This window comes from Malaclemys terrapin, chromosome 7, assembly GCF_027887155.1.
Source record: "Malaclemys terrapin pileata isolate rMalTer1 chromosome 7, rMalTer1.hap1, whole genome shotgun sequence".
NCBI lineage: Eukaryota > Metazoa > Chordata > Testudines > Emydidae > Malaclemys > Malaclemys terrapin.
Window position 1 is genome coordinate 115794057 of NC_071511.1, and position 23961 is coordinate 115818017.

The following is a 23961-nucleotide window of genomic DNA, read 5'->3' on the forward strand; positions in this document are numbered from 1 at the left end:
ACCAGTTAAATTAGAAGTCTAATGTGACCTGGAACTCCACCATCATGTGTGGTATTCGTTTAGTGGATGTTTGCATTCAATGGTTGGAGGTCTCACTCTAGTTCCTAGTGGAAAGGTATCTGCATCCTAAAGATCACTTTCACAACTGACAGTAATCAGGGCCATCACAGGCAATCTCTGCAGAGAGACAGAGGACTGCGTGGGCTATGGAGATGGGACTTTCCCCTCATCCCTACGGATAATTCAGCAGCAGTGTTGAACCACATGGATGAGCAGTGTAGGAATCTTACTTTGTGGCTATCTGTGGGTAAAGAGAGGCTGTCCACAGAAATCTTATCAGGCTGACCTCTTGGTCAAGAGCTTGAGCATTTGAAAAACAACAAACCTAGTAGCACAATTCTACCAGCAGAGACTCACGTAACTGCCAATATGGGAGCTGCCTAGATGCATCGGAGGGCAGAATTAGACCTTTATGGGGCGAATCTGGTCCCCAGCACCCAACCTGAGTATTTTATCAGGGCTCTGAGTTGATCTGTTTGGAGCAGGAAGAGGGATGGAGGGACCTTCACCACCAAGAGTGCCATCAGAACCACGCTGAAAAGGCTACTCTAGCCTAAGGGCTGACAATTCTCTGTGGCCTGAATGTTGCCCTTCTTGGAGGGAAGGACTAGAGGAGCCACGTGGGGCTAGATGGCAAGAGAAACTTAAAGCACCATGGTGTGGTATGAAATGAACATAGATGATAACCTGAGTCCTGATAAGTCATCAGAAACTTTCACTGTCAGCCCCACTAAAAAGAACAAATGACTTGCTATATTTGGCACATAGAAGACTGGGTAAGAATGAACTGTGGCATGAAATAAGAGATTATCAGGAGAATCTAAGCTGGTTGGGTGACACTGGAGAGTAAATACCTTTTTGGACTGGACTAAATTTTGTTTTAATTATCACGTTATTCGTATTCTAAATTGAATCACATAATAACTCAGAGAACGTGAAGGGTGAAAAAAGACACGGAGGATCAATTTATGTAGAGAACGATGCCAGAAGTGACTGGTATTAAGAACCAGGAAGGAAATAGCATAAAATAAACAGCTGTCTGGGAGGCAAACAAGAGTCCGAGGGATTATACACAGCATCTGAGTACGCACGTGGGAGTAAATGGGACATCCCACTCACAAATAGGATGACAGAAGAACCAGACTGGTGACCTGATGGGGCCAGATTAATGAACAGACAAGGGCCAGACTCTAACCTCACCTACAGTTGTTTCTCACAGGCATAACTAATGGAGTTACTCATGGTTTACACCAAAGTGAGTGAGAGGAGAATCCAGACCTACAAGGAATGCCAAAAGAAGCACCAAATAGCTGGGATCAAAACTTGTGTACCACATGTGTAGGCTGGAAGAGAATCTGCAGTGACTGCCAAGTATGAGATGAGGTTCTCCAGATCTTTGTCACAGCCTTTGCAGTAGGCTGAATATGGCTCCTAATACTGAGTAATAATGCTTCTATAATTCTAATACTAGACTTCTGCAATGTGACTTCTGATACTGATCCTATTCATCTGCTCTTCCGTTGTTTTATTTTGCCGTAGACTCATTCCTTAAATAACTCCAAAGCACAGGAGAAACGTGCTGATAAGAGGAACTTGAAATGAGGAGAGGAACAATCAGTTCATTTGAAATGTAGAAACTTTAGACTTTAATAAGAATATTAACCTTGTTTCCATAAATACAGAATCTGTTAAGCTTCCTGTTAGGCAAAAAAGAAATAGATTTTTGTGTGTGGTTGTTTAGATGTAAACTGATACATTGCCAAATTCCTTCTTACCTTCAAACAAGAAAATCATTGTGGTTAAGAAATACAGCCTGTATCCATATCATTCTGCTTGAGAACAGCGAGAGATGATCAATGACACAATCATTTCCTGTAGCTTAGAAACATAAGAATGAAATAAAATATCAGCCTTAAACTGAATTTGCACCTTAGCCTATGTTGGTGCTCAGAGCGCCACAATAAATTATTAGTTGTCTTGTTAAAGAAGATCCTTCAACTCTATAGTTGCCATATAGAACCCACTCTTACCAGTGTACTCACCTGCCTTCATTGCTTCTGTCTTTCAGCTATCTTTGATTAATAGAACGTCATTATTTTAACCCACTTCCATCCTACCGGGGCCCAGTTCTGCTGCCCTTACTGACTAGTATTCCCATGACAGTTGGTGGGAATTCTCATGTGAACAGCAGAATTGGGCATTAAATTCATATTCATTTTACTTTTGAAAAAGTCTGACCCCTTTTTACGTGCATCGACTCCATCAAAGCTTGGAAGTGATGGTTAACCCAGGAACTGCTTAAAAATTATCCTCCCTCCCCCTCCCCCCCCTCCGGGGAACCTCAGTGACTGATGTTAAGCTCCTAAGCAGCTACCTTTGGCAGGAATAGTTAGACTTACACACCATAGATCCTGTAGCTTTGAGAGCCAGTAGCGCTTGGCTAATATCTCAGGTCCAGCTGGGTGTCTTATGTTCGGAGGATAAGTTACAATAGCTCCATGTAGCTCAACAGAGAGAGAGAGAGAGCTTGTGTTCCTATGTATGCCTTTGTTCCAGGGCACTCTTCATAGGGGGAGAAGGATCACATGCTTGGAATGTAGAATCCCTTGAGATGCAGCCTCGGTGTAACAAAGGCTGATTTTCTCCAGTCCTGGGGAAAGATCATATTAAAAAGAGCAAACTAGTGAGTTCTCGTCATTTGTGCCTCTGATTCCCCAGTAAATACAGATCTATGTGGAAATGCACCTCAGTGTCTTTTATCTTTCAGAAGAGAGGTTCTGATCATGTAAAATGGAATTTCTTCCATATTATCAGGCAGAAAAGATTCTAGAGGAAATGTCACTTGTTCTGGTATAGAACTGCTTGGCAGGTTTAATTCTTGGTGACAGGACTGTCTCCTTATGATGGATGCCTGCCTAAAGAATATCTGTTGGCTTTTGCTTTATCAAGCATGAATTGTATGTCGTTACTGTCACAGCTACTCAATTCTTTCATAGTTCTTCCAATAAGCATGGGAAGGGAAGACCAAAACTGGAGGTACCCTGGTAGCTGTCGTTGTCCTGGCGCTCTTCATTTTTCATTGATGACATGATATTTGTATTGCAATAACTTGACAAGAACACACTGTCGGTGACAGCATTCATTGTGCGCAGGTACTGATCGCTGCCCGTTTGTTTTGCTTAACTGCCTGGCCAGGCATTGATGCATCTAACATGAATGGTGCTGGGTAGATGGTCTTTCTTTTTACATAAAAATGAAAACAACAAACCCCTCTTCTTCCTCCCTCCCCACCCCCCACAGTGGTGTTCCTGTAATGGTCGTAAAGAAGTGCACTAAGGAAAATTTTAAGCTTTGGGGAGGTCTATGGACAGAATGATCATTTCTTCATAGTTGCCACACACAAAAAGCTGTTCAATCCTGTTCCTATTTGTATAGCAAATGCAGATACAGTCCTTTGCATTTAAAAAAAAAAAATCTGTCCATGACTCAGAGTTAAAGGGGCTTGCTGCAGCAGCATTTTTCTGGCTGCTGATGTTAATGGCCTAGCTGAACCTCATTTTGTAGTGTAGCCAAAAGCCCTGATTAGCAACTGGAACACACATGCTAAATTGTCTAGGCATATTCCTTTTAAAATTGCTGGGTTGCTGGGACTCCTGTTCAAATCCTCAGACTAGTACATGCCCTCTCATCTTGATGTGCTAAAGAAGATGAATCTGCTGGTGGTTCAGACTGCAGTTAGTGCTGCCTTGTCTTAGGAATGCTTGCAACTCAAAGCCAGGCTTACTGGTACAAGGGGAACTAACTGGGAGTCAGTTGGCAATGAACAAAGAGCATGACTGGAGAACAGGAGACTGAGGGGAAAGGAGGCTGGATTGGGCCGGAGGAGAATTTGCAGTTTAACCACAAGTACCAATTTAAAAAAAAACCCTCTTCTTGGGAGTATAAATACATCCCATTGCTGCTGCTGAGAGATACCTGTATAAATCCTTGTGGTTGTGATGAGAGAATAGATGCTAATAGTTGCGTTGATACCTTTCATCCAAAGATTTCAGAATGCTTTTACAAATGAGTTAGCTGCCCAAGACCTCCGTGTGGTACATGATAGGAGGGATTTTCAAAAGTAGTTAAGTGACTTAGGAGCACAAGTCCCATTGATAGATTGTATTAGGTGCTTTTGAAATTCCTGTTGTATTATAATTAATTGTGTAGGTGGGTAAACTGAGGCATGATTAAGTTGTTTTTCCAAAAGGTGACTCATTGGCAGAGCTGGGAGTGGAACCCTTGGCAAAGTGAAACCTAGAAAGATCATGTACTGTTTTTAGGCCAGATCCTGTGACATGTTGACTACCCTCAATGTCAAGCTTTTAAAAAGAACACACACAAGTGTAAATGCTCATATTTTTCAATTGCAAGCTAAATGCAAAGTGATGGAGGTTAGGAAGAGATTTCCTCACCAGCATGTCAAGGCACAATAATTCTATACGAGGGGTTTACCCCTTCCTTAGCGACTGGGTTTGGCCGCTGTGGAAAACATAGTAATGGACTAAATGGACCAGAATGACAGTTACTATGTTGCTGTGACTAGCAGCACCTTGCAAGAGCCATGATCCATTTAATGTGACCTTAGTAGAAGAATCTGGTTTAAGGATCCATCACAGTATTTATACCCTACAAGAAGACAAGTGGTGATGCAGAGCAGGGGCCTCGTAATCTTCTAGACATTAGCTTACATAATTTTGTATTCTTTATTTGAAGAAAATGCTTGAAACAAAGGGAAGATGGGGCAACAAGAGGGAGGTGTACTTGCAAACCAGTGTTAGAGATTTTGCAGCATAATAAAGCCTTCCCAATGTGTCTGTAATTCTCATAAGTCATTGGTAATTGACTTTTTGGCTGGATGTAGTTTGAATGCCACCGTGAAATGTAATTTGTTTGCACATGAAATATTAATGCTGTGTCTGCAGAAATGTGAAACCCAGGGAAGAGTTGCCAGTACTGCACTGTTCCCTGCACTTAAATACTGCTCCATTTCTACCTGGCATTTTGATTTAGGTTGTTGTTAAATGTTTGTTTTGTGAATACATTAACATGTGGTGGCTCTGTTGTGTTAGGTATGTACAGACACAGTGGAGCAGTGATTGTGTCTCACTAAGAGCTTGCAATCTAAATGTTCAACACACACACAGGATATAAAAAATTGTATAATACATAGGTTGAGAAACATGTCTTTACATCTGGGTATAGTGCTTAGAGTATCCACAAATACAGAGGTTGTTTTTGAGTCATAATCCAGTAATAATTACATAATAAGTACATAATCAGCAATAACCCAATTTAGGTGAATAGATTTAACAATACAGTTTAGATACTAGAATCCAAATACTTGGGTACATCACTCATGAAAAGTTGTACAGAGATTTGGTTGTGGAAAACAAAATATACCAATGAGTGGAGATTGTCCCTGAGTAATTGAGAATTAGGTAGGTTGTCCATTTAGAAAATACAATCCACGAGGGAAGTATTTCAGTTATTTTCCTGACTGCGCTTCTCATCAGCACTCCAGCACATCCCTCCTGGAATTGCTGATGTCCAGTGATGTGTTCTATGTAGATGTCCCTGGACCACCTTATGGCGACACCATGAGTTGCCGCATCAGCCGAGTATAGCGCTGACCGATTCCCTCAGCACTTGCTCGTTACTTAGTACAACTCCAATGTAATAGATAAAGGTCTGAGGCAGAGAGAGAGAGAGGGTGAGTGAGTCGTCCTAGGTCTAAACAGGAGATGGTGGCCACCCAGGAACTGGACCCAGATCTCCTAAGTCCTACTCTAGTACCTTAACCATGAGGTCATCTTTTCTCTCCATTTTCCCATGACAGGAAAGCACCTCGAAAGCTGCTCGTCTAACTGTCGCTTAGTAATCATGACTTTGGCAATTTGATCTAAATTAATTCAGCAGTTTTGAAAAAAATCTGATGGGCTATCGTGAACAATAGGGCATATGGCTGTGTCCTCTTACAATGTGGAAGGCAGCTTCGCTTACTGAATTTCACTGACTCAGCTGTACAAGATGGTGCAGTAGAAGTGAGTGAAACCAAAATGCCAGATACCTTTCTTACTGTTCAGTATGAATATTCAGATGGTTCTTATTATGTCACCTTATAAAGATGAGTAAAAATTCCTTTCAAAGCTCGGGACTATGCCTTGTCTCTAAAACTAGAGGAAAAAAGTAAATTCTAAAATACACAAATATTTGAGGCCCAATTCTCCCCACACAACCTGTGTAGAACGTAACTCCCCTTGAATCATAGGAAATATCACTGAAAAGACCAGTGCACTCAACTACTAGCAATTAGAATCATAGAATCATAGAATATCAGGGTTGGAAGGGACCTCAGGAGGTCATCTAGTCCAACTCCCTGCTCAAAGCAGGACCAATTCCCAACTAAATCATCCCAGCCAGGGCTTTGTCAAGCCTGACCATAAAAACCTCTAAGGAAGGAGATTCCACCACCTCCCTAGGTAACCCCTTCCAGTGCTTCACCACCCTCCTAGTGAAAACGTTTTTCCTAATATCCAACCTAAACCTCCCCCACTGCAACTTGAGACCATTACTCCTTGTTCTGTCATCTGGTACCAATTCATTCACAAACAAATTTTCAATGAGGATTCTGCCAGAGGTGGTGGTTGCTTAAGCTACCATTGGACCTTTTAGAGAGCTCTGTGCTCGCTCGGTGTGTTGCATAAATTCCCCAAGGTAGTTGATGGAGAAATTACATCCTATTACCAGTAAAATCGGTAAAATTACATCCTTGTCAGTAAAACTCTCTGTCGTAGGGAATTGCATGTTATGCAGCCATCAGTTGGCATCAAAGTGCTGTCTAATCTAGGTGGTGGTGATGTGACACATGCACACGGATAACCAGTACAAAAGACTGACTTAAGAACAACTTCCGGGTTGCAAAATCAGCAGCTCAACATGCTCATGATGGCAACTTGTCCAGAATACACATGATGTCTGGACTCTTTTAACGTTTGCCTTGTTCAGTGCAAATTATAATATTCTATTCTTCTCTTACATCATGAAAGGAGAAGGCAGCTTGGGTGAAAGTGATCATGAAATCATAGAGTTTGCAATTCTAAGGAAGGGTAGAAGGGAGAACAGCAAAATAGAGACAATGGATTTCAGGAAGGCAGATTTTGGTAAGCTCAGAGAGCTGATCGGTAAGGTCCCATGGGAATCAAGACCAAGGGGAAAAACAACTGAGGAGAGTTGGCAGTTTTTCAAAGGGACACTATTAAGGGCCCAAAAGCAAGCTATTCCGCTGGTTAGGAAAGATAGAAAATGTGGCAAAAGACCACCTTGGCTTAACCATGAGATCTTGCATGATCTAAAAAATAAAAAGGAGTCATATAAAAAATGGAAACTAGGACAGATTACAAAGGATGAATATAGGCAAACAACACAGGAATACAGGGGCAAGATTAGAAAGGCAAAGGCACAAAATGAGCTCAAACTAGCTATAGGAATAAAGGGAAACAAGACGACTTTTTATCAAGACATTAGAAGCAAGAGGAAGACCAAGGACGGGGTAGGCCCACTGCTCAGTGAGGAGGGAGAAACAGTAACAGGAAACTTGGAAATGGCAGAGATGCTTAATGACTTCTTTGTTTCAGTCTTCACTGAGAAGTCTGAAGGAATGCCTAACATAGTGAATGCTAATGGGAAGGGGGTAGGTTTAGCAGATAAAATAAAAAAAGAACAAGTTAAAAATAACTTAGAAAAGTTAGATGCCTGCAAGTCACCAGGGCCTGATGAAATGCATCCTAGAATACTCAAGGAGCTAATAGAGGAGGTATCTGAGCCTCTAGCTATTATCTTTGGAAAATCATGGGAGACGGGAAAGATTCCAGAAGACTGGAAAAGGGCAAATATAGTGCCCATCTATAAAAAGGGAAATAAAAACAACCCAGGAAACTACAGACCAGTTAGTTGAACTTCTGTGCCAGGGAAGATAATGGAGCAAGTAATTAAGGAAATCATCTGCAAACACTTGGAAGATGGTAAGGTGATAGGGAACAGCCAGCATGGATTTGTAAAGAACAAATCATGTCAAACCAATCTGATAGCTTTCTTCGATAGGATAACGAGTCTTGTGGATAAGGGAGAAGCTGTGGATGTGGTATACCTAGACTTTAGTAAGGCATTTGATACGGTCTCGCATGATATTCTTATCGATAAACTAGGCAAATACAATTTAGATGGGGCTACTATAAGGTGGGTGCATAACTGGCTGGATAACCGTACTCAGAGAGTTGTTATTAATGATTCCCAATCCTGCTGAAAAGGCATAACGAGTGGGGTTCTGCAGGGGTCTGTTTTGGGACCGGCTCCGTTCAATATCTTCATTAACGACTTAGATATTGGCATAGAAAGTACGCTTATTAAGTTTGCGGATGATACCAAACTGGGAGGGATTGCAACTGCTTTGGAGGACAGGGTCATAATTCAAAATGATCTGGACAAATTGGAGAAATGGTCTGAGTTAAACAGGATGAAGTTTAACAAAGACAAATGCAAAGTGCTCCACTTAGGAAGAAAAAATCAGTTTCACACATACAGAATGGGAAGAGACTGTCTAGGAAGGAGTACGGCAGAAAGGGATCTAGGGGTTATAGTGGACCACAAGCTAAATATGAGTCAACAGTGTGATGCTGTTGCAAAAAAAGCTAACATGATTCTGGGATGTATTAACAGGTGTGTTGTGAGCAAGACATGAGAAGTCATTCTTCCGCTCTACTCTGCTCTGGTTAGGCCTCAGCTGGAGTATTGTGTCCAGTTCTGGGCACCGCATTACAAGAAAGATGTGGAGAAATTGGAAAGGGTCCAGAGAAGAGCAACAAGAATGATTAAAGGTCTTGAGAACATGACCTATGAAGGAAGGCTGAAAGAATTGGGTTTGTTTAGTTTGGAAAAGAGAAGACTGAGAGGAGACATGATAGCAGTTTTCAGGTATCTAAAAGGGTGTCATAAGGAGGAGGGAGAAAACTTGTTCACCTTAGCCTCTAAGGATAGAACAAGAAGCAATGGGCTTAAACTGCAGCAAAGGAGGTCTAGGTTGGACATTAGGAAAAAGTTCCTAACTGTCAGGGTGGTTAAACACTGGAATAAATTGCCTAGGGAGGTTGTGGAATCTCCATCTCTGGAGATATTTAAGAGTAGGTTAGATAAATGTCTATCAGGGATGGTCTAGACAGTATTTGGTCCTGCCATGCGGGCAGGGGACTGGACTCGATGACCTCTCGAGGTCCCTTCCAGGCTTAGAATCTATGAATCTATGAACTGTATAGGAAGTACAGTATGGCTGAGCAAACTGTGATTCAGCCCATCAGAACTTCCTGGGCTATGATTGCCTAGTCTCTCCCATATTGACAAGGGTCTGACATGATGAAATTCCATCTGCACCACTATTTTCTCCCTGTACCAAAGGTTTAGCACCCAGCCACCCAATAGCTTCAAAGCCCAGAGGAAAGTAGAGCTAAGTGTTTTAAGCAGTGGGAAGAAGTTTATGCGATGACGGAAGAGTGACCCAGTCTTATCTGCTGGTGTGTGTGGCGGGAGGAGGGGCCTTAACCTAAACCAGAGAACATTTCTAAGATATTCATTCTTTCAGACGGAAACACCAGCCAGCCAAGAAAGCCTCTTTAATGGGACATGCACTTACAAAGAGATCATTCCTGCCAGACTGCGCTAGTACATTAAATAATAAAATCTGTTCTATTTTTAGAGCGGTGTCTTTTCCTCCTGCATTCCTTGATACAGGCCAAGTCTACCTTGGACGAGTGAATGGGAGAAGGGTGGGATGCTTGGGCTGCGGGTGCATGGCTTGTGTAAGCTGGCTTCACTGTCTGGCTGGGGCTAGTTACTGACTGTACCTTTGAGAAATTGAAACCACTAGCTCCCCCCATGAACGGCATGGGCCTGATGAGTAGGCTTAAAGAGACACTGTCAAGGGTAAGAGGGTCTAAATATGACCTACCATGGTTGCTCCCCTCCCCCTTCCCCCCACATTCTTTTTGTAGCTCCAGGCCCGCAACACTGTACTGCAGCTTCACAGCTAGATTAAGGAAAAAAGGAGACGGGAGCATTTTCTAGTGTTCTTTATATGACCCAAGAGGATGGTTGCATAATCAGATATCAGCTTTAGCCATCCAAGCCGATATCGGTATTTTAAGGTATTGGAGCCAGGACTTCAGACGAGACGTTATGTTCTGGCTGATGGCTTTTCAGTGAAATCGGAGACCAGTCCGGAGAGATGCTGTGTGTGGCCTGTGGTAGGAGGCATTATCTAACCACCAGTCCAGAAGGGGTTAGCCTCTGCTCTGCTTCTTCCTGTTCCTCTTGCACAGGTGGCTGGGGGCAGGACTATAAGTTGGCATACGGAGCTGGGAGAATGACTTTGGGAAGTCAGACCCCAGACCCAGGTGTTGTGGGGAATTTTCCTCCCTGCCCCTGTTGATTTAGCTTTTGGTTTCCTTCTGTATACTGTATTCCTTGAGGAAGCTATCTTGCTGACTGCATCTGCATTATTTTTCTGCTAAATAATTCCAGCAACTTCCAAATAATTCCAGCAACTTCCATTGTTGTTGCATGGAAAAATTATTACTGCTTGTACAGCACATTTCAGACAGGGATCTGAGTGCTTTACAAACCAGTCAGTGAAACTTCACAACCCCCCTGGAAGGCAGGGAGGTGTTAGCTCCCCTTGAATTGGGTGAGGAAACTGAGGCTTAGTGAGAAGTTGACTTACCGAAGGATGTACAATGCAACAGAGAGAAGAGCTAGTCAGTTGTGGCCTAGTGGCTAGAGCACTGGACTGGCTCTACTACTAGCCAGCTGGGTGACCTTGGGCAGGTCACTTCATCTTTGTGCCTCAGTTTCCCCACAGGTAAAATAGGGATAATACTTCATTTGTAAAACACTTTGAGCTCCGCTGATGAAAAGCACTACACAAGAGCTGGGTATGACTGTTTATAACAGAAATTCAGACTCCAGTCCCACGTTCTAACCATTCCCTTCATGAAAGGGCTTTGCTCTGTACACAATCGCTGCTCTGCAGGCCCTGTCCACTGGAGCCTGGAATGCCTCTCTTGGAGGTGGAAAGAACAGGTCCTTGGGTGCAGTGACTGAGAGTGTACCTAACTCTCGACCAAACACCTTGCTCAAATTTGCTGTTTCTCTTCTAGGATTTTACTGTTCTCAGCGTGGTGTTACATGGGTAGGAAGAGGCCTCCGTGCCTTATGATGCCCTGTCTGACAGGATCTCCGAGGCTTGCACATCGACACAGACCACCAGTTCAGCGGCAGGATTAGTCATTTTTTCATAGAATCATAGGACTGGGAGGGACCTCGAGAGGTCATCTAGTCTATTCCCCTGCACTCATGGCAGGACTAAGTATTATCTAGACCACCCCAACAGGTGTTTGTCTAACCTGCTCTTAAAAATCTCCAATGCTGGTCCGGAGATTCCACAATCTCCTTAGGCAATTTATTTCAGTGCTTAATCACCCTGACAGTTAAGAACTTTTTCCTAATGTCCAACCTAAAGCTCCCTTGCTGCAATTTAAGCCTGTTGCTTCTTGTCCTATCCTCAAAAGGTTAAGAAAAACAATTTTTCTCCCTCTTCCTTGTAACATTTTTTTACGTAGTTGAAAACTGTTATGTCCCCCCTCAGTCTTCTCTTTTCCAGGCTAAAGAAACCCAATTTTTTCAGTCTTCCCTCACAGGTCATGTTTTCTAGACCTTTAATCATTTTTGTTGATCTTCTCTGGATCCTCTCCAGTTTGTCCACATCTTTTCTGAAATGTGGCACTCAGAACTCGACACAATACTCCAGTTGAGGCCTAATCAGCACGGAGTAGAGCGAGAGAATTACTTCTTGAGTGTTGTAAACAAGACACCTGCTAACACATCACAGAATGATGTTAACTTTTTTTGCAACAGCGTTACACTGTTGTCTCACATTTAGCTTGTGAACCGCTATGACCCCCAGATCCCTTTCCGCAATACTCCTTCCTAGGCAGTCATTTCCCATTTTGTATGTGTGCAACTGGTTGTTTCTTCCTAAGTGGAGTACTTTGCATTTGTCCTTATTGAATTTCATCCTATTTATTTCAGATCATTTCTCCAGTTTCTCCAGATCATTTTGAATTTTAATCTTATTTTCCAAAGCACTTGCAACCTTTCCTAGCTTGGAGCAATTTTTCCAGCCCTGTATTTCCATGCAGTCTCCTGCCTGTGAGGCCTGCACCATGCACATCATCAGAACTGGGAAGCAAAAGGGGTGTAGCCTCAGTTAAAACTGTCCATAAGGCATTTGCTAGATGATATTGTGTGTGCATTCACTGGAATTCAACTAGGAGCAGTTTCACTCAAAGGATCTGCCTTCAGGATTTTGTTTTCTTTAATAAAAAGGGCAATCACTATAACTCTAAATCCTGTAGACCTCTGTGCTGGCATTGTAGTGGCTTCCAAGGACACATTCCCTCGGACAGGGCAATCTGCACAGAATCTGCAATTTCTTAAAATTGGATTAGATATGATAATCGCAGAGTGTATTGCATGGGTGAGTGTTTGCAGAAACTTGCAATAAAGCATGGCCCTTAGTAATTGCTGGACGTGAAGCCAGTTCCTTTGCTGCCAGTATCTTCTACTACATCCTTTAACAATACATAATCTAGACTCTCCAATTTTATTTTTCTTAACTGTTTTTCTTTGCAGCTCTGGTGAACTGTAATGTGCATGTTACTGACAGACTCATGACAGTGGCTAGGGTCCCCCCCCCAAACTGTCGCTCTGCAGGCTTCCGTAGATCTCTATGCCAGTGAACAACCTCTTGTAGCCAGAGAATGTCAGTCATTCACCATGTGATGTGCTGGGCTGAAGACACAGCTCTGTTATAGAGGGGACTGAGACTACCAAACTCATCTCGTTTGTGACATAACCCAGATCTCCTAAAGCATATGGGGGAGGATGCTATTTGTATAGCTATATATTTCCAACCCGCCAGCCTGATTTGTCTTGTAATTGATTTGTGCTTGTTTTGCTTTTCCAGTGTGTGGCTGTGACCTGGCCCAAGGAGGTTTTTTCATTAAGAACGGGGAATACCTCTGCTCTGTGGATTACCAGCGCATGTATGGAACCCGCTGCAATGGCTGTGGGGAATTCGTGGAAGGAGAAGTAGTGACAGCTCTGGGAAAAACCTACCATCCGAACTGCTTTGCCTGCACTGTTTGCAAGTGAGTCCTTTCTGTGCTGTTAACCCTATCACACGAAACACAGGGAGATCTGCATCGCCACAGCATGCAGTTTTAAAGACGTTTTTTCTATTAGAAGGTGCTTGATTGGGAATGATTTGTTGTCACCTGAACTTTAGGGAGTTCAGAATGCCCATTAGCTTATCTGAAAAGCATCTACCAGCAAAGCTGTGCTGCTAGGTATAATGCCCTGTACCCTCTCTACACTGCTGCTGTCCAACAGGAAGGAATTTAACATCCAGCTTTATGTGGGATAGGTTATAAAGGGCATTTCGATACTGGGTTTCACATTTGGCTGAACTCAGAACCAGAAGCTTTTAAGGGCCACATTTTAAAATAAGGAATCTTGTCTCAGGGTTGGGTACTTACTTAGTTCCAACTTAGTCCGCCCTTTCCTGTCTCAGAGCTCTAGTGACTCTTAGGCAGCTACAAAAAGAGCTCTTCTTGATCAGGGCCCCAGGCTCCCAGTCTTGTTCCAATGTCTCTGTCCCTCTTCCCCTTCACACCTGCTACACTCCCCTGTGGTCACTAGGTGGAGCTCTAGAGTGGGGGTCACTAAAACACAAGCTAATTTTATTCACATGAATCTATGGGAATACTTGTGTGGGTCAAATTACTTGTGCTTAAATGTTCTCAGGATTTGGGCTTACTCTTCTTGCTGGGGACTGGAAATATTACCTCAGCTGGCCTGCAGTTGCTCCCAACCCAGACACTCTGACATAGTTTAATGCTCTTTTTCAGCCAGGCAGCTGGTCAACTAATATTGTCATTGGTTTAAGTCAAAGAAACACTCTTTCTGTGAATGGAATAATATGGCTTAGAAATTTAAACAAAGCATCAGCATTTCACTTCTTTTTTCTTTAAATCCCAAACAAAATACAGAAAAGAAAGTGAAGAAGGAGCGTTCCAGTCTTTTTGGTTTGAGTACTTGGTATTATCGGGCATCCAATATGCAAAGGTCAAAGTGATTTTATTGAATTTATTGTAGTCACTGGAAGGACCCAACGAAAGAAGGAATTGATCCCAAATGTAACAGGAGTAGCATCTTCTGAAACAGTAGTATATGGTACGGAGAATAAAATTTCATTGTAACTATTGGCATAGTGGTAGTGATTAGAGGCTTCAATCAGAGATCAGCTCCCATGATGGAGTTCTAACATCTTCAAGACCTAAGTTGTGGTCTATAATTACAGTTTGCTTTTGGTGTGACTTGGAAAAGATTCCCACATTTCAATGGCTAGCCAGCTGGTGTGCTGTGTATGATGCTTAGTGTATTAATAACTGTCCCACTGTTACTCTGTGCTCCCCCCGTCACCCCGTCTGCTGTATCCACCCGTTGTCTCATCTTATACTTGGATTGTAAGTTCTTTGGGGTGGGAATTGCCTTCTGTTATATGTTACCAGCTCCTGGCCCCATGGGTGCTTGATCCTTGCTTGATGCCTCTCAATGATATCACAATGCAAATAATATAATCATAATTCCCTGTTTTCCACACTATAGATTACTGTTTCAGAAGATGCTACTTCCATTAGGTTTCAGATCCATGTTTATTTCATTCTGTTCTGCCAGTGACCAAGAGAAACTGAATAAAACCATTTTGGCCTCTTTGCATATTGGATGTCTGCTGAGTATGAAGAAAGAAGGCAGCCACTAATAGCCAATAGTCATCTTGGGTGTGGAAAGTTTAAGAAGCTGGAACTTTTTTTATATGATTTTAACTCTCATTAGGATATTATCCCTGAACGTTGGAGGTTCTGGGGCAACTTGTAGATATATGCTTGTAGGCTATTTCATTGGAACAGTTCCAACAGAGATTAAATACTACTTGTCTATTCAGCCCAAGTAGAGATCAGCATAACTGAAGAAATATTTTGATCCACATCATTTTGTTTTTTCCTGGTCAGCGTCGGGATGGACCTAAGCTATCTGTTGCTGAGAAGTCTAAGCTTTCATTAAAAAGCAAAAATGAGAAGAAATAAATCTTCCAGACTTGATGATTGTGAAAATAATCTTCCAAAATGAGCCAGAAGTAAACTGATGGAGTGTGGTACCTTTTTGAGCTTGCAGACAGTTGAGGTGCCGTGGCTGCTGCTTATAGTTTTACCAGCAGAAACAGACTGAAATTAACAAGATGACAGTCAGTTTCACTTCTGTTAGTCAGAAGCATGTAGATCGCAGTGACAGCATCCCATCTTGTGCTCTGAGCAGCAGCAAAGACAGGCACAGGATTTCACGGAGGGGAGAAGCCAAAATAAAGTGTCTAGGCTGACTTACAATAGCTCCTGCTTGTAGCAGCCAGTAGCCCTGCTGAGGAGTTCAGCAGTGAAGTTCTCCAGCAGCCAGGAAGCTCTGGAATGGGGAGAGGCTCCTCCCTTCCACCAGCTAGAGGCGGGGATTTATCTGATACCTAGAGGTTGATATGAAAGAGGGAGCCATTAAGCAGGGTTCAAGTGAGGACTCTGTATCTGTATCAGGGGGATGGCAGGGCTTCTGAATTACCACACTTGTCTTTCATAGCTGCCTTGGACTAGTAAATGTAGTCCAGTGGCAAGTAGGTGTCTGGTCAAGTTTTCAAGTCCTGATCGAAGTGTTTTAGTCATTATTTTTAAAAATAACAATATGTATGGACTGGCACTGCACTGAGAATTCATATCCCATGTATGTTACAGGAATATTTCCTAAATACAGTAAAAGCAAATGATGTTCTGAAACATGTCTATAAAATGTAGCCCATCGACTTGTGTGGAACTAATAAAAGACTTGTCATCCGTGATGTTTAACTGTTTGTTTGTTTTGCAAAAAGAAACTGATGCTGATTTATTAAGGACACTTCTCCTGCTAATATACTTCTGGGTGGGTTGAGATGCAGGCAGCGTGTAGCAGAAAATTAAAGCCATGCGCCTTTTTGGAAGACTTGGAGTTTGAGAATTTCTGCCTAATTTTAGTGAACTGGTGTAAAGTGCTGGATTTAACAACTGTAGAGGCAGAAATCTTCTATTTAGCCACAGAATGGGTACCACAAGGTTCAGCAGCACTGCAAGCTTCTTTCCTGATGCCCCACCAGTAAACCTCAACCTTGCTTTTGGGCCCTTGTCCTCTACTGACACAGTGGGGGTGGCTTTGTAATGTGGGTACCTGTTTAAAGTTCTAGGTACTGGAATATAGCCACCAACTCATTTCGTGTGGACCACTGTAGTCATAGTTCTGACTGTCAGTCACTGAACCTAGCCCAGTTTGGTGAACCTTTGAGTTGAACAACTGTATATTTCTTCACCCAGCTCTGTGAGCCGTCCATCCACCTTTTGCCTGCTCCTCACTATTTTTGGGTACCATTAGTGACATGCTGAGCCTATCGTTGCTGTCGCTGTTGAGTCTAAGTGAACTCTGCTGTCTGCTTCTCTTTAGATACTGTGCATCTGATATCTTTAGGAAACCAAAATACCAGCCAGTCTAATCTCTGCTCTCCTCACAATTGAGAAACCTTTGGCTTTCACCCAGCTGCCTGACTTTGCCATGGCTGCATTTCAGACGTAGTGTCTGTAAGATATTGATTTGCACCAGAGGAAGGCGGCAGGCTCAGGAGATGGGGAAGAGAATGAAATTGCTGGATTAACCTTGAATAAAACTCACTTTTCTCTTTCCCTCTCCAGACGCCCGTTTCCACCAGGAGACCGGGTTACCTTCAATGGAAGGGATTGTCTCTGTCAAATGTGTGCTCAGCCAATGGCATCCAGTCCAAAAGAGATCTCCAGCTCAAGCAGTAAGTATGCCATAGTCTTTCCTAAGCTTCTCATATGTCCAGGAGCCTCAAAAGTTTGCCATGTGTTTTAGTTGTTTTGAAATCAACTTGGTTGATCCTTATTTGTTGTGAGGATTGTGGTTAAGTTCTGATTTCTAGGAACCCATTACTTCTGAGCAAGGGCCCTAGAAAGACCTGTGTTACTATGGGTGGCAAACACACATTGACAAGTTACAATCCAAACTGAGTCACCACAACCTCTATCTGAAGCTGTTCTGAAAGAAACAGTCAGTGTTCTTTTATATGCACCAAACGGGCTATTAATGATGAAGAGGACATTTCAGAATATGTTGGTCATAGTTTTTTCCCATGTGTGATTGCACAGGGTTAAGTGTTCCATTTCAGAAGAGGGTGGTGTCAGGGGAAATACAGATTAGAGGCAAGAATGTAACATTTAATGTAATTACATTATCTTCTAAAAATAGCGCCACCATGATTGTCTGAATCATGCCTCCAGTACAATGATACTTATGTGAACAAAATCTCAAGAGATATTTTTATAAAGGCTTGGGGGAGGGGGTGGGGGAATATAAGGGGATTGGAGAATGTATGTGCTTTACTCCTGTATTTGAATGCTTTTTAAAGCAAATAAAAGTTCACCCATCCACAATATATTACAGGGCAACAATGATTTTTATCCATGGGCATCATCCAAGTTAGAGATGGAAAAACCTTTTAAATGCTCCAATTCCTCCCTTGAGAATGCAGTGTTGTTCCCTGCAGCACATTCTTTAGTGGCTGATCCAGTCTAGTTTTAAATCCCAAGTGATGATGCTTTTACCACTTCCCTGCCTGTATTGGGCCTGTGCGAGGAAAACTGCTCCATATTTTGGGGGAAGAGTGGTAAATGCTTTGAGATCCTAGGCTGAAAGGTGCTATGTAAGTGTAAATCTGGCTTGTATCCCTATTCTGTTGATGAGTAAACAGAGGCTCAGATGTTATGTGACTTGACTGAGATCTCAGTCACTTACTGAAGTGGGAAATGAAAACCTGGTCTCTCTACTCCTTGTCTGTCTCTAACTACTAGATATACTCTCTCCCCAGTGTCATGAAATGCCTTGGAAGTGAGTCATCTTATAAAATGTAAGTGCAGGGACCAAATCAGTTGGGGAGAATATAGTTATCTTTAGGGCTGTTATGAGATCTAAGGGACAATCTGGTATTTTAATACCAGACACACTTCTGAAGCCTTATGAACTAATGTAAATATCCCAGAGGTACATGGGGATGACCTGGGATCTAAGAGATCCATGCTGGGATCTAACTCCTTGAATTATTGTCTGTTAGGGAGGATAGTCCTCTATGAACATACAAGCTGCTACTGGGGGAAGGGGGTTTGGCGGGGCTGGCAGGCTCCCTACCTAACTCCGGACCGTGTGGCTCCCTGGAAGCGGTGACGTGTCCCTCAGCTCCCAGGCGGAGGTACGGACAAGGAGGCTTCGTGCGCTGCCCCGAGCGCCAGGCCTCTGCCTAGAAGCCGTGGGACACGTCACCGCTTCTGGGGAGCCCCCCCCCAAGGTAAGCACGCCCAGAACGCTCACCCCTACCCACGCCCCAGCCCTGGGCTCCCTCCCACACCCAAACTCCTTCTGCTGCTGGGGGGCTGCGGTGGCCCGAGACTGCCCTAGCCACACTGGCTGCTGCATAAGTCACAGCCGTCCTGGAAAGTCTCCGATTCTGTGACTTCCATGACCTCCGTGACAGAGTTATAGATCAGTCTGTACCAACAAAAAAGCTAGATATTCTATGTTTGGGGGAGGGAGATATTAATGGCTTTTATTTCAGAAAAAAATGTTTACATTGGTTCCTGTAATCTAGTATAGAAACTTTCTGCTAGTTTTAATGCTTCGTGAAATGATAGAGTTAATGATTCTAAGGAATGGCAGGAGGAAAAACAGCAGAATAAAGGCAATGGACTTCCAGGAGGCAGATTTTAGGAAACTCAGAGAATTGATAGGTAAGATCCCATGGGAAGCAAGCCTAAGGGAAAAGAGAGTTCTGGAGAGGTGACAGTTTTTTAAAGAGACATTGAGAGTAAAAGAGCAAACTACACTGATGTGTAGGAAAGATAAAAAGTATGATAAGAGGCCACCCTGGCTTAACCAAGAGATCCTCAGTGACCTGAAACTCAAAAAAGAGTCATACAAAAAGTGGAAGCTAGGTCAAATTACACAGGATGAATGTGAAAAACCAACACGAGCACATAGGGACAAAATTAGAAAGGCCAAGGCACAAAGGTGATTAAACTAGCTAGGGAAAGCATTTTTCAAATATGTGAGAAGCAAGAGGAAGACCAAGGACAGGATAGGCCCACTACTCAGTGAGGGGGGGAAGGCAATAACAGAAAACGCAGCAATGGTTGAAGTGTTAAATGCCTTTTTTTGTTTCAGTTTTCATCAAAAAGTTAACAAGGATTTGACAACTAATGTCCTGAACATCAGTGTAAATGGAGTAGGATCTCAGTCTCAAATAGGAAAAGACCAAGTTAAGAATTACTTAGACAAGATAAGTGTTTTCAAGTCAGCAGGGCCTGATGAAATACATCCTAGAATACTTAAGGAACTGGCTGAAGAGGTCTCTGAGCCATTAGCAATTATCTTTGAGACTCATGGAAGATGGGAGAGATACCAGAGGATTGGAAAAGGGCAAATAGAGTGCCTATTTATAAAAATGGAAATAAGGACAACCCCAGGAAATTATAGACCAGTAGGCTTAACTGGAAAGGTAGTGGAGCACATAATTGAACAATCAATTGGTAAGCACCTAGAAGAAGAAAATAAGGTGATAACTAACAGATGTCAAATCATGTCAAATATCCTAATATCCTTCTTTGGCAGGGTAGCAAGCATTTTGTATAGCGGGAAGCAGTAGATGTGGCATATGTTGACTTTAGTAAGGCTTTTGATACTATCTTGCATGACCTTCTCATATACAATGTAGAGAAATCTAGCCTAGACTAACCTGCTCTAAGGTGGGTGTACAGCTGGCTGGAAAAGTGTCCTGAGAGTAGTTATCAATGGTTCACAATCGAGCTGGAAGGGCATATCGAGTGGGATCCCACAGGGATCTGTCGTGGGTCGGTTCTGTTCAATGTCTTCATAAATGATAATGGCATAAAGAGTACAGTACTCTTAGTTTGCAGATGATACCAAGCTGGGAGGGGTTGCACGCGCTTTGGAGGACAGATTTAAAATAAAGAATGATCTTGACAAACTGGAGAAATGGTCTAACTTAAATAGGGTGAAATTCAGTAAGGACAAGTGCAAAGTGCTAAAATTTGAAAGGAATGATCAATTGTACAAATACAAAATGGGAAAGGACTGCCTAGGAAGGAGTACTGCAAAAAAGGATCTGGGGGGTTTTAACCGATCATAAACTGAATATGAGTCAATGTAATTCTGTTGTAAAAAAGTGATCATTCTGGGATGTATTTGCAGGAGTGTTGATAAGGCCTCAGCTGGAGTACTGTGTCCTGTTCTGGGCACTGCACTTTGGGAAAGATGTGAACAAATTGGAGAAAATCCAGAGGAAAGCAACAAAAATGATTAAAGGTCTAGAAAACATGACCTACAAGGAAAGATTGGAAAAAATTGGGGTTGGCTAGTCTGGAGAAGACTGAGAGTGGACATGATAATAGTTTAATTACATAAAAGGCTGTTATAAAGAGGAGGGTGATCAGTTGTTCTCCTTAACCGCTTAGGATAGGACAAGAAGCAAGGGAGATTTAGGTTAGACATTAGGAAAAGCTTCCCAACTGTACGGGTAGTTAAGCACTGGAACAAATTACCTAGGGAGTCATTTCTGTCATTGGAGATTTTTAAGGTTAGACCATCACCTGTCAGGGATAGTCTGCTTCATTCTGCCGCCGTGCAGGTGACTGGACTAGATGACTTATTGAGGTCCCTTCTAGTTCTACGTTTTTATGATTTTCTGCATTCTAAGAGAGACCACAGACAATAGGAATTTTGTGTTATGCTTGCGCCTAGAGGTCCTGATGAGAGGTGGGGTCCCACTGTGTTAGGTGCTATAAAACCACAGTAAAAGAGCCTCTAAGAGCTTTAATGTGCTGCTTGGAAACCTGTGTGTGTCTTGTGATTTTGTGAATGGACTAGATACAGTTATAATTTCTAGAGTTTTTGGTCATTTCAGTGCAAAGTTTTACCAAAAAGAGAAAAATAAAGGTGGGTGCAGGATGTGTTCATAAGGCTCAGAGAGTCTAATGAAGAGTCCTCTTAATGTATTTCTTCCAAGCTATGCCAGGTGTCACTTCAACTCTGTGGCATAGTAGACTTAAAAGCTGAGAGATCTTGCCGGCACCAATGGGTAAATTGTAACTAGTGTAAAATATTCCAGATCTCCTCCACTCGCTCCTGCAGGCAGAGTCAGTCAGTCATCAATCTTTCCTGATTTCTTTTCCCTTCTTTTCAGTAATGTTTGTAATGCAATTCCATTCAGAAGAGAATCTCATTCTTTGAATGTGTCTGTTTTATGTCATGTACTGTGGTCAATTTCCCCTAGTTACTCTTAAGTAGATTAATGAGGAAGCTTATTTCAAAGAAAGTAAAGGTGGGGGGTGGAGGAATGTGGTAGGCTGAAAGTCAGGGTTGACTGCCTGATGTCAATCCACTCAGCACACTGGTGCCTCCTGCTAGCCGTCTTGGGGATTAGCTCTGCCCATCAATACACACTCTCCTGATGGTGCCTCAGCTACCATCACATCTGTTCCTGGACCCACATCACTCCAAAGACTGCGGTATCATCTTCAAGACACAGCCTTCCACCTGTGTCATGTTCTGTGCTCCCCCCTTTCGGGGGCCCTGCAGTCAATGGTCCAGCTACTTTCCCAGTGGCGAGTAGGGGGGGACCTGGGCCTGCTCACTACTCCAGGTCCTGGCCCAGGGACACTGTAGATGGCAACCACTTGCTGTGTCACCTCTAACTCAGTACATTTCCCTGGGACACTTCCCCATGGCCCCAGCACCTTCTTCACCCTTACCTCAGGGCCTCAACATCTAGTCCTAGCAGCCAGCCAGGAGCTCCCCTGTTTCTGCCCAGCACTGCTCTGTCCAGGGTGCTAGCTTCTATCCACCTGCAAGGCACCCAGTTCTCCCTCCTTGAGCTCCAGGGAGGAACTGATGCTGCTCTGCCCTGCGGCTCTTCTTATATGGGCCTGTTGGGCTCTGATTGGCTGCTCCTCGCAGCCCCTCTTCTATTGGCTGCTTCCTGCACAGCCTTCCTATGGCTCTATTAACCCCTTACAGGCCAGAGTAGTTCCCACTAGAGTTTTTTTTTTTGTTTGTTTACATTGATATTAACATGCAGTTTGCTCATCGGTGTTACTTCAAAGTTCGGACAAATGAAAGGCAAGTTGACAGCTTTTCTTGGAAAGTTTCAAGGGAAAGCAAATGTCTTTATATACAAGAGTTAATTCTCTTTAAAAACATAACCCTAATATTACTGCAACCGTTTCTAATGCAATGTCAGTGGAAATCAGAAGGAAAAGCTACTGAATAATTCATCTCTTGATTTTCTCTGAAATTACCTGGGGCCCTACTGCAACCTTACCCCTTTTACATGCTTGATGTATTTCCTCAACTCCAAACACATTATCTCTAACAAGAAAGGCTTTTTTTTAAAAAGAGCTGTTTCAGTCTGTACCTCTTTCTTCTGGTTTCCTTGGACCTCCTCCTCTCTTGAAGTACAGCAGCAAAGTCCTAGTAGTCGTCATTCGTAATGTAGGCACGCCAACCCCCTAAATACCCCAAACCCTAGGTGGTGAATTATTCTTATTGATGTTAACAGACAATCTGAGGTAAATGCCTGCAAATAGCTCTGAAAATGTAATGGATTGTGAGCTCTGAAAATGTAATGGATTGTGTTTTGCTACCTTAACTTTGTTTCATTTGACAACTTGATAAATGTGAAGTGATCTACAAAGGTGAGGGGATATATAGCCAGATGCTTATTATCGCAAATGTGATGAGAAATGATTACATTTTAAAGATGCCAACTCTGGGTGGAGATAGGGTGTAGGGACATCAATTGGAATTTTAAAAGTGCATTGTTGGAGACTCAAAAGTTCAAACCCTTGCCAAGGACACTAAGTTACCTTCCCTGTGGATATGTAAGAATGGGATAGTTCTGTCCAGTTCATTATTGAGTGTATATTTTGTACAATGTCTAGGTGTTTTTTATACAGTTTTCTGATCACTTTCCTCTGCACCTTTTCCCCGACCTTTTTTGTTTCATGGTGGTATATTATCTAGAATCCTATATACATACGTTTATCTTGGTTCATCTTGTCTCCCCAACGTGGCTGCGGGGGATGTCTGGCATCTTTTTGGCAGCGCTGTAATTGGTATGTTTGGTAGTGAGCATTGTGCTTTTCAAGTTTTATTCAGATCTGCTACATGATAGCCTCTTTCCCCCAATAGTTTTTGATCCCATTGACACCAAAGTCCTAATGAACAGTGCTGTTGTAGAATTGTTGATTGCACGGCTTCTCTGAAGACCTACTGTACTGTGTGGTGTTGGGTTTTTTGGTTGGTTTTTGTTTTGTATTGTCTGGATAATCCTGGCTTGTTGCCTCAGTGTTGTTTTTTGAGGAGGTTGCAGGATCATGCAGCTCTATGGAGAGGAAGGATTGTTTGGGGATTAGGGTTTGGGAGACCTGGGTAATTGTCCCAATTTGTTGAGCTATTCCACATCAAATGAAAACCAGACTTCACAGGACTGTACACCCAGAACTAGCCTAACTCCCTTTCCAAATCACAGCTCAGAAGGAT

At 42.8% G+C, this 23961-nt stretch overlaps 1 protein-coding gene across 5 annotated transcripts in view; it reads left to right on the forward strand.

Moving 5' to 3' along the window:
* The window catches only part of ABLIM1 (actin binding LIM protein 1), a 328840-nt gene that overhangs the window by 160745 nt on the left and 144134 nt on the right, over positions 1-23961 (forward strand). For all 5 annotated transcript variants that reach the window (XM_054033290.1, XM_054033291.1, XM_054033293.1 and 2 more), the window contains exons 3-4: positions 13175-13358; positions 17028-17137. In XM_054033290.1, coding sequence (XP_053889265.1) covers positions 13175-13358; positions 17028-17137 — 294 coding nt within the window. The remainder of the gene's footprint in view (positions 1-13174; positions 13359-17027; positions 17138-23961) is intronic.